Source organism: Myodes glareolus, chromosome 8, assembly GCF_982192425.1.
Source record: "Myodes glareolus chromosome 8, mMyoGla1.1, whole genome shotgun sequence".
NCBI classification, from domain to species: Eukaryota; Metazoa; Chordata; class Mammalia; order Rodentia; family Cricetidae; genus Myodes; species Myodes glareolus.
Window position 1 is genome coordinate 74,402,991 of NC_142033.1, and position 13,414 is coordinate 74,416,404.

General features: G+C 35.9%; 1 protein-coding gene across 9 annotated transcripts in view; it reads left to right on the top strand.

The window, feature by feature from the left end:
- Positions 1–13,414, top strand: part of Hormad2 (HORMA domain containing 2) — a 103,791-nt gene that overhangs the window by 17,479 nt on the left and 72,898 nt on the right. For all 9 annotated transcript variants that reach the window (XM_085692109.2, XM_048449930.3, XM_087909142.1 and 6 more), the window contains 5 exons: positions 1,473–1,614; positions 5,061–5,124; positions 5,598–5,634; positions 9,598–9,618; positions 10,759–10,785. In XM_085692109.2, coding sequence (XP_085548235.1) covers positions 1,473–1,614; positions 5,061–5,124; positions 5,598–5,634; positions 9,598–9,618; positions 10,759–10,785 — 291 coding nt within the window. The remainder of the gene's footprint in view (positions 1–1,472; positions 1,615–5,060; positions 5,125–5,597; positions 5,635–9,597; positions 9,619–10,758; positions 10,786–13,414) is intronic.

The window sequence follows — 13,414 nt, forward strand, 5'->3', positions numbered from 1 at the left end:
GGTGATCCCTGGTGCTTACTGGGATTTACCTAATTAGTGAGTCCCAGGACAGTAAAAGACCCTGTAACAAAAAACCCCCACACCTTAAGGGTAGTAGCCTTTGGTGTCTACATGCATGTGTACATACGTGGTTGTATAACTACATGTGTGTCCCTGCACAAACGGGAGCATACACATAGCACAGAAAGAACTTTTCTTGCTTCTTTTCATGCTTTTAAAAAATTGTTTATAAAAAAAGACAGTTTGGTGGTTTAGATATGGCATATGATAGAGGGAGAAAGGTCAAAGATGAATGAAATTCAAAACCTGGTAACTGGAATAAATTATTTACTTGTCTAGAAATAAAATTGGGCACCATTCTTTGAGTAGCAGAGATAAATTGAATTTCAGGGTCTCCAAAGCAGTATAGGAACAGATGTCCAGATATTAAAAGTGTAGGCAGAGAACATAAGTTGGAAATTGAAGTCTTCTACAGGCTTTAACTGAAGCTGTGAGAAGAAGCAAGATTATCCAAGAGAACTGTGAATAGAGGAGAGAATTGAAAACAGACTCCTGGGGAGGACAACTGGTTAAGAAAGAAAGAAAGAAAAAGAAAGAAGGAAGGAGGAAAGAGAAAGAGGGAGAGAGGGATGGAGAGAGGGAGGGAAAGATAGAAAAAAAAAGGAAGGAAGAAAAGAAAAGAAAAATGGGCTGGGTGTACCCTTCAATCCCAGCCCTTGGGAGGCAGAGACAAGACCTTTGAGTTGGAAGTCAGCCTGATCTACAGAGTGAATTCTGAATTCCAGGCCAGCCAGGGCTACACAGGGAGACCTTATTCAAACAAACAAATGAGACACAGGCATTAGGGTGGGGTGGGAGTCAGGTGTGTAGGGATGGATGAGAGCTGAAATAGTTTTAGCAGCTAGAAGTTTAGCTCAGTAACAGGTTTTGTTCAACATAGAACAAGGTTCCAGGTTTGATTCCCAGTTCTGCCAAAACAACAAAACAAACTAGTGTTAAGGCAACTTGCGGGAGAAATATGGATACAGTGTAAAATGCTGCCAAGAAGTTACACATTGATATGGGATAGGAAGAAGCAGAGGTGAGATGTACATAGTTACTTTGGAGAGAGCAGTGTAAATAAACGAGTAAAATTCAGATTCCAGAGAAGCCTGAGGTGAGTGTGAAGTTATATAATTGTATGAGGTTATATAATTACAGTGAAACTTCCTATTTTGCCTTAGGTCGATGGATCATTGATATAAATTGTTTTAGTCCTGAATTATTTGAGTAATTGCCTGCCTTTCTGTTCTGCCTTGCTTGTGAGAAGATCTATTTTAACACAGTATCCAGAGTCCTGTTTTCTTTTGATTACCTATAAATGTATCAGATTTGAAATCTTAAAAGTCTTTCCATCTGATCTATGGCAATTGTTTGGTGGGCTGAATATAGTCATGAATACTGATTTTTTTCATCTTTTGTTTTTCTTCCAGAGCACAATTTTTCCAGCCCAAATCACTAATGAACATGAGTCACTGATAATGGTGAAGAAACTTTTTGCTACTTCCATCTCATGTATAACATATTTGAGGGGCCTGTTCCCAGAGAGCTCTTATAGAGATCGCCATTTGGATGGTAAAGTTGAATTAAATGATTGTTTTGGCTAGTGTCCCTTTTCTACTTAGCAGGAGCAAACCTTCCCTCTTTCACAGAGTGCATTAATTCTAACTCAGGGGCATGTTCTTCAGAATCAATTTACCAATTCATTTTCTACTTTAATTTTGCTGTTTGTTTTGGTTTTACTTATAGGAGTCATTCACTTCTAGCTAGCTATCAAATGAAAAAAGAAACGTGTAGAGCTAAGTTAAGTAATTCTAAGCCATCCCTATAAAAGTCAGAACAAAAATCTGTCTTAATGCTGAAGATTTACGTTATTTTGTGCCTCAGTTAAATTTGTTCTTTTGAGGTATGCATTTTGTCCTGAAGAAGTTCAAAGGAATCTGTTAAGAAACTTCTTCCTATTAACATAAATATTCCTGGGAGAGGCAAATCCACTTGTTGATTAGTATGGTTATTTAGACAGTTACTTTAACCAGTTATGTTTTTTTACAATAGCTAGTCCTACCTCTTCATTTATTATTATTATTATTATTATTATTATTATTATTATTATTATTATTGGTGTGTGTGTGTGTGTGTGTGTGTATTTCATGTATAGACATGTGCGATCATGAAGGTTAGAGGACCAATTTTAGTCAGTTCTGTCCTTTCATTGTGGTTTTCCCAGGAGTGAACTCACTCCTGTGTAGCAAGTACTTTTACCCACTGAGCCATCTCACTGTCCCCAAGTTCTTCAACTCTTACTTTTTCTGTTTCTTTTGTGACCTTAAATTTACCCTATTATGACTTTATATTTCAAGCTGTATCTGGCTCCTTAGAAGAAATTGTACCAGAGGCTCTTCAGTTTTTCAAAATCTTATGATTTGTTTGAAAACCTGTGTTGTGGGTCACATGTGGTGGTGTATATCTTTAATTCCAGCACTCAGGAAGAGGCAGGGAGAGCTCTGAGTTCAAGATCAGTCTGGTTGATGTACAGAATCCTAGCCCAACCAGGGCTATATACATGACCCTGTCTTAAAAATACAAATCAAGCCAGATATTGTGGTGCTCGCCTTTAATCCTGGAACTTGGGAGGCAGAGGTAGGCGGATCTCAAGAGTTCGAGGCCAGCCTAGGCTACAAAGTGAATTCTAGGGCAGCCAGAGCTGTTTTGAGACAGAAATTTTGTCTCAAAAAACAAAACAGAACAAAAACAAACCCCAAATCAAAACAAAACAAAAAACTAGCAAGATGGCTTAGCTGATAAAGGTGTTTACCATCAAGCCTGATAACCTGAGTTCAGTTCCCAGAACTCACATAGTGCAAGGAGAAAACCAGCTCTCCAAGTTGTCCTCTTACTTCTCCATATGCGCTGTAGCACCAACTGGTAGGCTGGAGAGATGGCTCAGTAGTTAAAAGCACTCTTCCAAAGGACCTGGTTCAATTCCCAGCACGCACATGGTACATCACAACCATCGGTAACTCTAGCTCCAGGGGATGCAACACTCTGTTCTGGCTTCCCTAGCACCAGACACACATATGGTGTGCAGACATACATGCAGGTAATACACTCATACACATAATGAAAATAAAATAAAATTTTAAAAAGCTTTGTTGTAACAAGATTAGTCTTGTTGACTAATCACTAAAATGGGAACTATCATTTGGGAAATAAGCATAGAGAACCACACATTTACTTTTAAGATGCTTTTTTTCAAAATTTAATTTGAAATTTCTCGTGTTTATATTTAATAATATACCATGGCTTCATTCCAGTGTAATTTTCTTAACAATATTGATTCACCAAATGAACAATAATGAAATGCATGTTTGCTATAGACACATAAACTTGATACTTGTAATCATGGCGCCTTTCTTTAAACTTATGGGATTGAATCTTACAGATCTGTTTACAGGTAGCATATAATTAGTTCCCCCTCCTGTTTGGAACACAGAACTATAAAAGAAGACATGCTTTGGGAAATTCAGTACTTGTTATATGTCAGTTACTACTGTTGACATACAAAAAGAAAAACAAAGCTCTTAACCTCAAAAGGTAAAAGAGATAGTTTATTCTAGAGCCAGATATGAGCGATTTAAATTTATGTTGCTGCCAAACCCAAATTTCATGTTCCTAGTATGGAAGTAGTTTCATGAAGTTCTTATAGTAACAGAAAAAGAAAGTCACTGATCAAGGCACTTTTCAAACACTTTTCTTGTAGGGGGTATAGCAAAGTGGGGAAATCTCTGCTTATCAGCCTTAGGTGCTGTCTGCTGACAGTTTCAGCTTTTATGTTGGTGTAAGCTAGCAAGTCTGTCAGTACATTCCCCCAAAAGACTCACCTAATATACCCAAGGATGTTAGCTCATAAATAGGTAGGCAGTAAATGGGTATTAAGGGACTAGTGACAGCATAAGATATTTGTAGTTAGACTCTGGACCTGCAACATTCCAAGCTTTTCACAACCATTGAGGTTTTAAGTCAGTCAGCCTTGTAAAGGGCAGCTTCTTTCTAGGAGTTTTGGCTCACACTGCTGTAGGCATGGAGACAAAACCATTTCTCATAGTTTCATTTTTTATGACTGTTATAGTAGAAGTGAGTCTTCCTCAGTGTTTTTGTATTTAAAGTGACATGTCACAAAAATGTTCAAATGTAGGTGGAATTTTTCATTGGGACTGCTAGCCAGCTCCCAAATAACCACACAGAGACTTATTATTAATTATATATGATTGACCTATAGCTTAGGCTTATTACTAACTAACTCTTTCAACTTAAATTAGCCCATATTTATTATCTACACTCTACTACGTGGTGGTACCTTTTTTTCAGCACAGCATGTTCATCTTGCTTCTCTCCTCATCCTCTGGAGACTTTGCCCTCCTTTTAACCCAAAATTGTAATGTCTTCCTTTTCTTTCCTGTTATGGAAAAGTAGTTATATTTCACACGGAAATGTTTGGAATAATATGTACATTTGTGTTTAATTTTTTTCATTGAGGGGAAAGAAATAATAAAGAATTAAATTTGGACTATGTTTAAATTGTCAGTTGAGATTTATCTCAGTGACACCATACATTACTAAGAAGAAAACAAAGAAGTAATAGAAACCAACTTTGCAATAAACGCAGCTGGGCTACACTGTAGAATGGGAAGTCTGCCAAACTGCTTCCAAAATTCATACTGAGATAATTATTAACATAGAATTTATTTTTAAAATAGGAATTTAGAAATTTAAAAATGTACCTGCTAGTGGTGATGAATAACTTAATCCAAGCTTTCAGGAGGCAGAGACAGGTGGATCTCTGTGAGTTCGAGGCCAGCCTGGTTTATAGAGTGAGTTCCAGGACAGCCAAGGCTACACAGAGAAACCGTGTCTTGAAAAACCAGAAAGAGAGAGAGAGAGATAAAGAAAGAAAAAAATGCAGAAAATGCACTATTTGGCATGGATTTTTCAGTACAACAGTTGTGTTTCTATTTTTTTAGACCTCAGTTTAAAAATTCTCCGGGAAGACAAAAAGTGCCCTGGGTCATTACATATTATTAAATGGTAAGCAAATTCTGTTAAATTTGAACAACATTTTTTGTCATGGCTGAAATTATCCATAAGACTTTATTTTGTAAAATCATTTCCTTAAGCCACTTTTTTTAGTCTTCTTTCCTGGAAAATGTAGCAGCTATTCAGTATTATTTTAAACTATTGATTTAGTTTTAGAAGAAAATGGACTTGTATAAAGAAAAAATTCTAAATTTCATTATTCATCATAGGTATATCTGTGTGCTAACATTGTGGTGATGGGAAGAGAAAAGATTCTGTGCTTCAGAACTGCTTGTCTATTTTTATAATATTCCATTAATATATGGAAAAGTATTGGGAGAATTAAAATGTGACTAAACAGAAAAGGCAAAATGATTGTTAATTTATATATTCAAAACAGAAGTGCAAACTAATTATATACTTGGATTTATTTTTTTGACTGTTCATGTGGTCCAAAGTGACATTGGATATTTATTTCTTAACAGGATTCAAGGTTGTTTTGATGCTTTGGAAAAGAGATACGTAAGAATGTTTTAAAATTTACATCAAGATTAAAGACTCGTCTTTTAACTTTTAAAAAAGTTTTAAAAATGTTTAGACTTTGTATCTTGTAGTGTTTAACAGTATAACAGTGCCTACCTTTGTATTCACCAGTCAACTCTCTTTTATTTTGTCTTTGTTGTCCCAGTGATGTCTCCCTTAACATCAATTAGAAATGAAAGTTCCATTCTTCTCTTTTATATACTCATATCTTTTTAACCACAAAGTTTCCTCTGAAGTCACTGGACAAGATCCACAGGATGTGGGTTAGGGAAGACAAGAATCTGGTAATTCAGTTTGCAGAAGAGAAAGGAAAAAATAGTTAAATAATGAGTTTTTACTCTATTTTATTTTATTCTATTCTATAACTCATGTATAACTGATTTTTTGAAAACACAGTTCAAATTTTACATACATTTGATCTCTCATGCTTCCCTGGACAGTTATGAAGAGTGTGAAAAACGAAGGCTCTAGGCCTGGTTGAAGAGATCAGATGCATATAAATGAGATTGCTGCCTTTATGCTCCCCTCACTTTTCTTTGTGTCTTTACTCCTCAGCTTCAGTTTAAGAACTGTTGAGATGACTAAGCTTTTATTTAATTATTTATTCCCTCTCTTGAGTGAAGTTATTATTCACGATTTATTCCATGTTGACCTAGAGGATATTCAGAGATATACAAAGATAAGACAGATAAGGGAAGGGCCTGTAGACTGTGACAGAAGGTGAGTGGTGCCCATGTGAGTGCTGAAGGTTAGCAGTTACACACTTGCCCAGCTGTACCTGGCTAAACTATTGGCCAGTACTTCTGTGTGAATGGGAAGTTGCTTTTTGGAGTCCTTGTGTGAATTCCTACCAACACTTTCTTCCTTGCCCCACCAGAGTTTCTTTTGAGAGTTCCCAGACTTCTATAAAGGTCACCAATTAAAGAGTCTAAAAGTTGTTCATAGGAACCCAACTCGAGAGCTAAGTTTGCACCCTTTCTGATTGGTCAGTACTTTTGTCATATTGGACTTGATGTTTTCCATGTCATTTTGATACTTTAAAATGCAGAGAGATTTTGACATCACCCTATCACAGTACAAGTAACAGTTCTACTCCTAACTGTGCATGCCAAAGGAAAGGTGGAGAATCTATGCATCAGAAAAAGAGAACAATAGAGAGGCTCAACCCAGCAGAGAAATTTAAGAGGAATCTTTATAAGAAAGAATCTTTGGGGATGAGTACAGGACAGCTTCACACATCCTAGTCTAGTGCTGTGCCCTCAAACTATATCTCTAGCTTAAGAAGAAATAACTATTGATCTTTGAAGCCTCTGAATACTTGGACGAGTTGAGAAGGGGTGGAGGTTCATCACAGGGTTTAACAACATTAACAACATATCCTGGGTGTTCATCATCTAGAGGCATTACAATGTAAACAGGCATTCTTGGGCTGGAGAGATAGCTCAGTGGTTAGGAGCATTTGTTGCTCTTGCAGAGGAGCAGAATTCAATTTCTAGCCCCCACATGGTGATTCATAACCATCCATCTAATTCCAGGGGCTCTAAGAGTCACACACATAGTGCACATACATGTATGCACACAAAATATTCATGCTCATAAAAATAAATTTAATAATAATAATAATACTAAGAAAGATCAACATTCTATAGTCAGTCTGAGGTGAATCCTGATTTTGTTATTTTCATCTTTGTGACTTTGGGCAAGCAACCTACCACAGTATCTTATTTTTTCAACAAAAATGTAATATAACAGAACCTACTTTGTGAAAGTTATTTTTGAAATGGAGTGATTTAGAGGCAGGCAGGATGGTTCAGCAGATAAAGGTACTTGTCACACAAGCCTGCGACCTACTGATCCTTGTAACGTATGTAAATATGGAAGGAGAAAATGGACTCTTACATGCTATGGAATGTGTACTCCAAACACTTGAATTTTACACACACATACAGAAATAATAAATGAAACTTTTAAATTAAAAAATATTGAGTGAATTAATAATAGAAAACAGTAGTTGAACTGTTCTGGGAACATGAAAACACAAACTCTGGGGCTGGAGAGTTGGCTTAATAGTTAAGAATATTGGTTGCTCTTCCAGAGGATCAGCGTCCAGCACCCAGCTCACTAGCATCTGTAACTAGTTTCAGGGGACTTGACACCCTCTTATGGCCTTTGTGGGCACTGCATGCAATACTGCACAGATATACATGCAGACAAGAACCTATACACATAAGTAAATATGTCTTAAAAAATTAAAGAATAGGCAAAACCTTAGATACAGATATGTCCAATCCACAGTCTGTGGGCCGTGTGGCTTAGGATAACTATGAATGTGGTCCAATTCAAATTTGTAAACAAAACATCAGATAGTCGTGGTTTTTTGTAATTCTGTTATATGGTTTTCCAATGTGCACTTTGTAGATGACAATGTCATTTCACAGTATCAAAAGGTGGACATGCCTGATGGATTCTTAAATAGTATTTACATTATTTTTGATTGCTAGTGTTTTATAACTTTTCTCATATGGTCTTATTGCAGGGAGTATATAAAATTAAGTAGTTCAGTGGGAGATTGGGGCAGAAATATCATGATCAAGGCTATCCAGGCTATGAAACAAGACCCTGTTTCTTTAAAAACAAAAAATGTAGTTTCAAGTTTTGATTAACTAGAGCCCTTGGAAGATGTTCTGTTGAAGAACATGATATTACTAATTATAAAACTTTGGGTACTTTTTATTTTATGGTAAATTTGAATTCTTTAAAATAAGTATATGTATATTAAAATAATTCTTATAAAAAGGAATTATACAATTTTCTTCCTTATTCTCACTCTCATCTTATACAGTCCTGCTCACTTTCCATACTACATTCCTTCAGAAACTGAAGTCTGATCATGTTATTATTTATGCCTAAAAATTTTCCAAGAATTTTAAAATAAAGTTTAAAGTCCTTCAAATAATCAAGAAGGCCTGAATGATCCCTGTTTTTCTTTCCAAAATAGCCCCTCACTCCCATGTTCAAGCTACAGAAAGACTCTAGAGCATGTCAGTTACTTTATCTTCGCACATACTGTTCCTCTTGCCTGAAAAATTTTGTCCCAGATCCCATGTGTATGTCCTGCCTAACTCCAGTTTGTCCTTTTTCGTGCAGCTAAAATTGTGCCCATCCGGTATTCTCCTTACACCTTGTGTTGTTTCTTCACAGAAAAAAAAAAAGCCATGAATGTAATAGTGTATTCATGCATTTTTTTTCTTAATGTTTGTCTCCCTTGCTAGTCTGCATGTTTCTTGAGATCAGTGACCAGATTTTTTAAAGTATAATTAAAAAATTATTACATTTTATGATGTAATAAACGATTAACAGTTTTACTATGTAGCTATGAAAATCAGTTATATACAAAAATAGCCACATGGTGGCACTAAAGAGTTTTAGTCAATTGCTATGGAATTAATGGTCCTCAAATTTTATATTTTAGGTTTAAAAATGTATCATAGAATTGATTGTATATATGTCTATATATTCAAAAATTTGTTAAAGCTGAGAAAATGTCTTTATAGTTGTATGGAATGTAGAGGGACAAGAATTTGTAAGATATACCAGACTTTCTAATATTTTTACCTTGCTAGATTAGTTTCAGAAGTACTTTTAAGAGATTCTTGTGGTACATTTAATTTTGAGCAATAATGAATTGTTTTGCATATCTTTGGTTCATAAATTAGAAAAATAACAGCTCTTTTTGGTATCATTCTTCTGTCCCAGTAAAGACAGTGTTTATAATAGACATTGTTTGAATGAGTGAAATATTAGTTCCTTTTCTGGTCTTCTGAATATTTTCCCACCCAAGTGTTTGGAACCTCTCTGAAGTAATATTTGAATTAGTCTCCATCAGAAATGACAATACAATAGTACAATCATATAATAACGCAGTTTTCTTTTCTCTTGAAGCTTCACATGGCAGTGCTAACAGTAAGTATATACTAAATCTCTGACTCTGCATTGACTTTTGGCAAGTGAAGCATTTAGACATTAATTTTTATTTTTCTCTCTTTTTGAGATTTATGGCATTTTAACATTTAAAAATTGAATATATCAATCAGGAGGGGTGGCACATGCCTTTAATCCCAACACTCAAGAAGCAGAGGCAGGCAGATCTCTGTGAGTCAAAATCAGTTTGGTCTACAGAGTGAGTTCCAGAACAGCCAGAACTACACAGAGAAACCTTGTCTCAAAAAACAAAAACAAACAAGCAAAAAATTGGATATATCAGAGCTCTAGTAAGATATTATAAATATTCAGTATCTTTCTTTGACATGTTATAAGAGAGAACATATAGAATATACCATTATTGACACAATTATGTAACAGATTTAAAGTTTATTGTTTTTGAAGTTTTTTTGGACTTTTTTTTAAAGCTTTATATACCCATGGGTATAAAATGATGGTAGACAATTGAGATACCATTGTTAATATATATTAATTATTTAACTATTTTATAGCTCAGTCATATCTGTAATTTTACTTACGGATACTTTACATCAATTTTAAGAAACTTTCTTGAAGATGGAGAGATGGCTCAGAGGTCAAGAGCACTGACTACTCTTCCACAGGTCTTGAGTTCAATTCCCAACAACCACATGGTGGCTCACAACCATCTATAAGATCTGGTGCCCTCTTCTGCTGTGCAGGCATACATGCAGGCAAAACACGGTATAGCTTAGTAAATCTTAAAAAAAAGAAAGAAAATTTTTTCATATTTAGTGTTCATAGATAGTTCTAAAGATTCTGTGTTCTTGTTGGGTGTGGTGGCACATGCTTTTAATTCTAGAACTTGTAGGCAGAGGTAGGCAGATCTTTGTGAATTAGAGGACAGCCAGGTCTACAGAGTTCTAGGACTGCCAGGGATACACAGAGAAACCCTGTCTTGAAAAAAAAAAAAGATTCTGTGTTCTTAATAAAATAAGGGTTAATCCTATCTTTAGCTTGAAATATGCCCAGGTAGTACTCAGTTAACAGCACAAATTGAATTCTTTACATAGACAGTGTATTCAATGAGCAGTAATCTAGTAAATTTTGGAAATTAAGTGCTCTATATTTTCTCTTAAACAGCTGTACACAAATCCCAAGGAACCTGAGGTAAGATGGTAATACATAGATGGTAATGCATGTATCATATATAGGTATGTTTATCTGAGTTGAGGCTGTAGATTTTTACTAGACAACCACAGGAACAGAGCAGTTCTCATGAACTCTATATTTTATTGTATATAGAACCAGTCTTTTATTATGTAATTTTTTGGAAACTGTGTAAGAATGTTAGAAAAAAGAAAAACAACATTGATTAGAGTTGAGGCTTTTCTGTAATATGTCAACATTAATCATAAATGTGCTATGACCATACTTTATCTATTTTAATTATTTCTTTTTATGATCTTTTAGAAAAATAAAAGATTCAGAATAATTCTGAGCTCTTTACCACCAGATTTCTTCTTGTTGATGTTTTTACAGACTTTGAGAACATTAGTTCTCTTTTTCTTTCTTCCTTTCTTTTTTTAATTTAATTTAATTTAATTTTTTGGTTTTTTTAAAGCAGGGTTTCTCAGTGTAGTCCTGGTTGTCCTGAAACTCACTCTGTAGACCAAGCTGGCCTCGAACTCAGAGGTCTTCCTGCCACTGCCTCCCAAGTGCTGGTATTAAAGTTGTGCACTTCCTCCACACTGGGCTTGAGAGCATTAGTCTTTACTCCTATCTTTAGATTCTCCAACTTGCTTAGTGATTCCTGAACTTCACTGGCCTGCTGGTATTCAAGTCTTTTGTGAAAGCCTCTTTGACTCACTGTAATAACTTCTGTTTTTTCTAAAGTTCTTTCCCAGAAGAGCCCCACAGTTTAACCCTCTCAGTTGATTCATATATTTCCTAAGACGATTTGGAGTTCTTGAGGATAAGGGTGCTTGTTGTTTTCTACCTTTCAGAGTGCCTAGAACAGCCTTAAGCACATGTTACTGCCCCACATGTTACTGTGACACAGAGATGGAGTGCGAAAGCCCTTTGGCTTTTCATTCTGTTTTGTCTCTCTCCTAGCTTTCTTTTCTTTTTTTCCCCCTTGCTTTGAATTTTCCTTCTCTAAGCCAGTGGATTTAGCTTAACTGGTGATATTCAAGACTAAATTGTTTTTACGTCCTTAGTATTTTCTCCTTGCAAGATTGCAAATAACCACGCAAGTAAAGGGGGAAATGGCGGCACACAAGTAAGTGTGTAGCAATTCCTTAATGCCCAAACTGGTCTTAGGTTCTGTTTCCTGAATCTCTCTCCCCAACCCTCTGTTTTTAGAATTCACTGTGTAGCTGAGGATCACCTTGAACTTTAGATCCTCCTACCTCCACAAATGCCCTAGTTGTTTATGTGAGCGTGTTGAGATTACAAGGCACCACATGTCTGGTTTTCTTGGTCCTAGGGATGGAACATGGTCTTTGTGCATGCTCGATAAGCCCTCCACCAGCTGAGCTCCATCCGATTCCTATTTTTTTCTCCAACCTCTCTATGACTCAACAAAAATATTTTGAATACTTATCCAGTTATACACTATGGTAGCAATCCCTAAGTACTAGGTTTTCATGGCACACTTCTCATTACTAAAAAATGGTAGAATAGTTGAGTCTTTAAAAAAACCGGAAGCTGGGCGGTGGTGGCATATGCCTTTAATCCCAGCACTTGGGAGGCAGAGGCAGGCAGATCTCTGTGAGTTCAAGGCCAGCCTGGTCTTTAAGAGCTAGTTCCAGGACAGGCTCCAAAGCTACAGAGGAACCCTGTCTCGAAAAACAAAAAATAAAAAGTAAAACAAACAAAAATAAAAATTAAATAAAAAACTTCAAACACTACAGGTTAAATTAAAAACAAAACAAACCAACTCAAAACAGAACATTTGTATTAGTTACTTTTCTGTTGACATGATACTTTTCTGTTGACATGTCACCAATAGAACTGTGAGAAAGTTTATTTGGGCTTACAGTTTCTGAGAAATGAGTTCTTATGACAGGGAGGAATAACAAGTAACAGGCATGGCAGTAGGAACAGGAAGCTGAGAGCTTACATCTTCAACCACAAACACAAAGCAGAGAGAGCAAACTGGAAGAGGCAATGAGGTTATAAGCTACCAAAGTCCACCCCCAATGGTACACTTCCTCCAGCAAGGTTACTCCTCAAGGTTCCACAACATTTCTAAACAATTCCACCAACTGGGGACCAAGTGTTCAAATACCTAAGATTATAAGGGACATTTCTCATTCAAATCACCATAGCAATGATGATTACAGTATCACTACTACAATAGTTCTACAGTGTTCTTGGCTACTGCCTAACATCAAGGCACTGAGAAAATTGTGTAGCTCTCTGATCTCATTCTCATAAATACTCATGAAACAACATTTTCAGATAAACAGTTTCTGGCATTTATTGATACTGTGCCAAAGGTTTGAGTCATATCACTGAAAGGATAACCTTCCATAAGCAAAATGGCACAAAATAAAACTATTCTTATTTATTTGGAAGAAAAATAGACTTTACACATGGTGTTAAAATTAACAGCACTCCTGAGAAGAATAGATCATAGTACAATAATTGAACCATAGATTAAATCCAAGTGTGTTTAGTTCAGAAGGTAACAGAATTAGGATCAGTGTACACAATTGTGGTACATTTGCACTTACAGTTTTGTTCTGATTGCTTTCTTTAAAGAGATAACTTAAGCCAGGCAGTGGTGGCACAC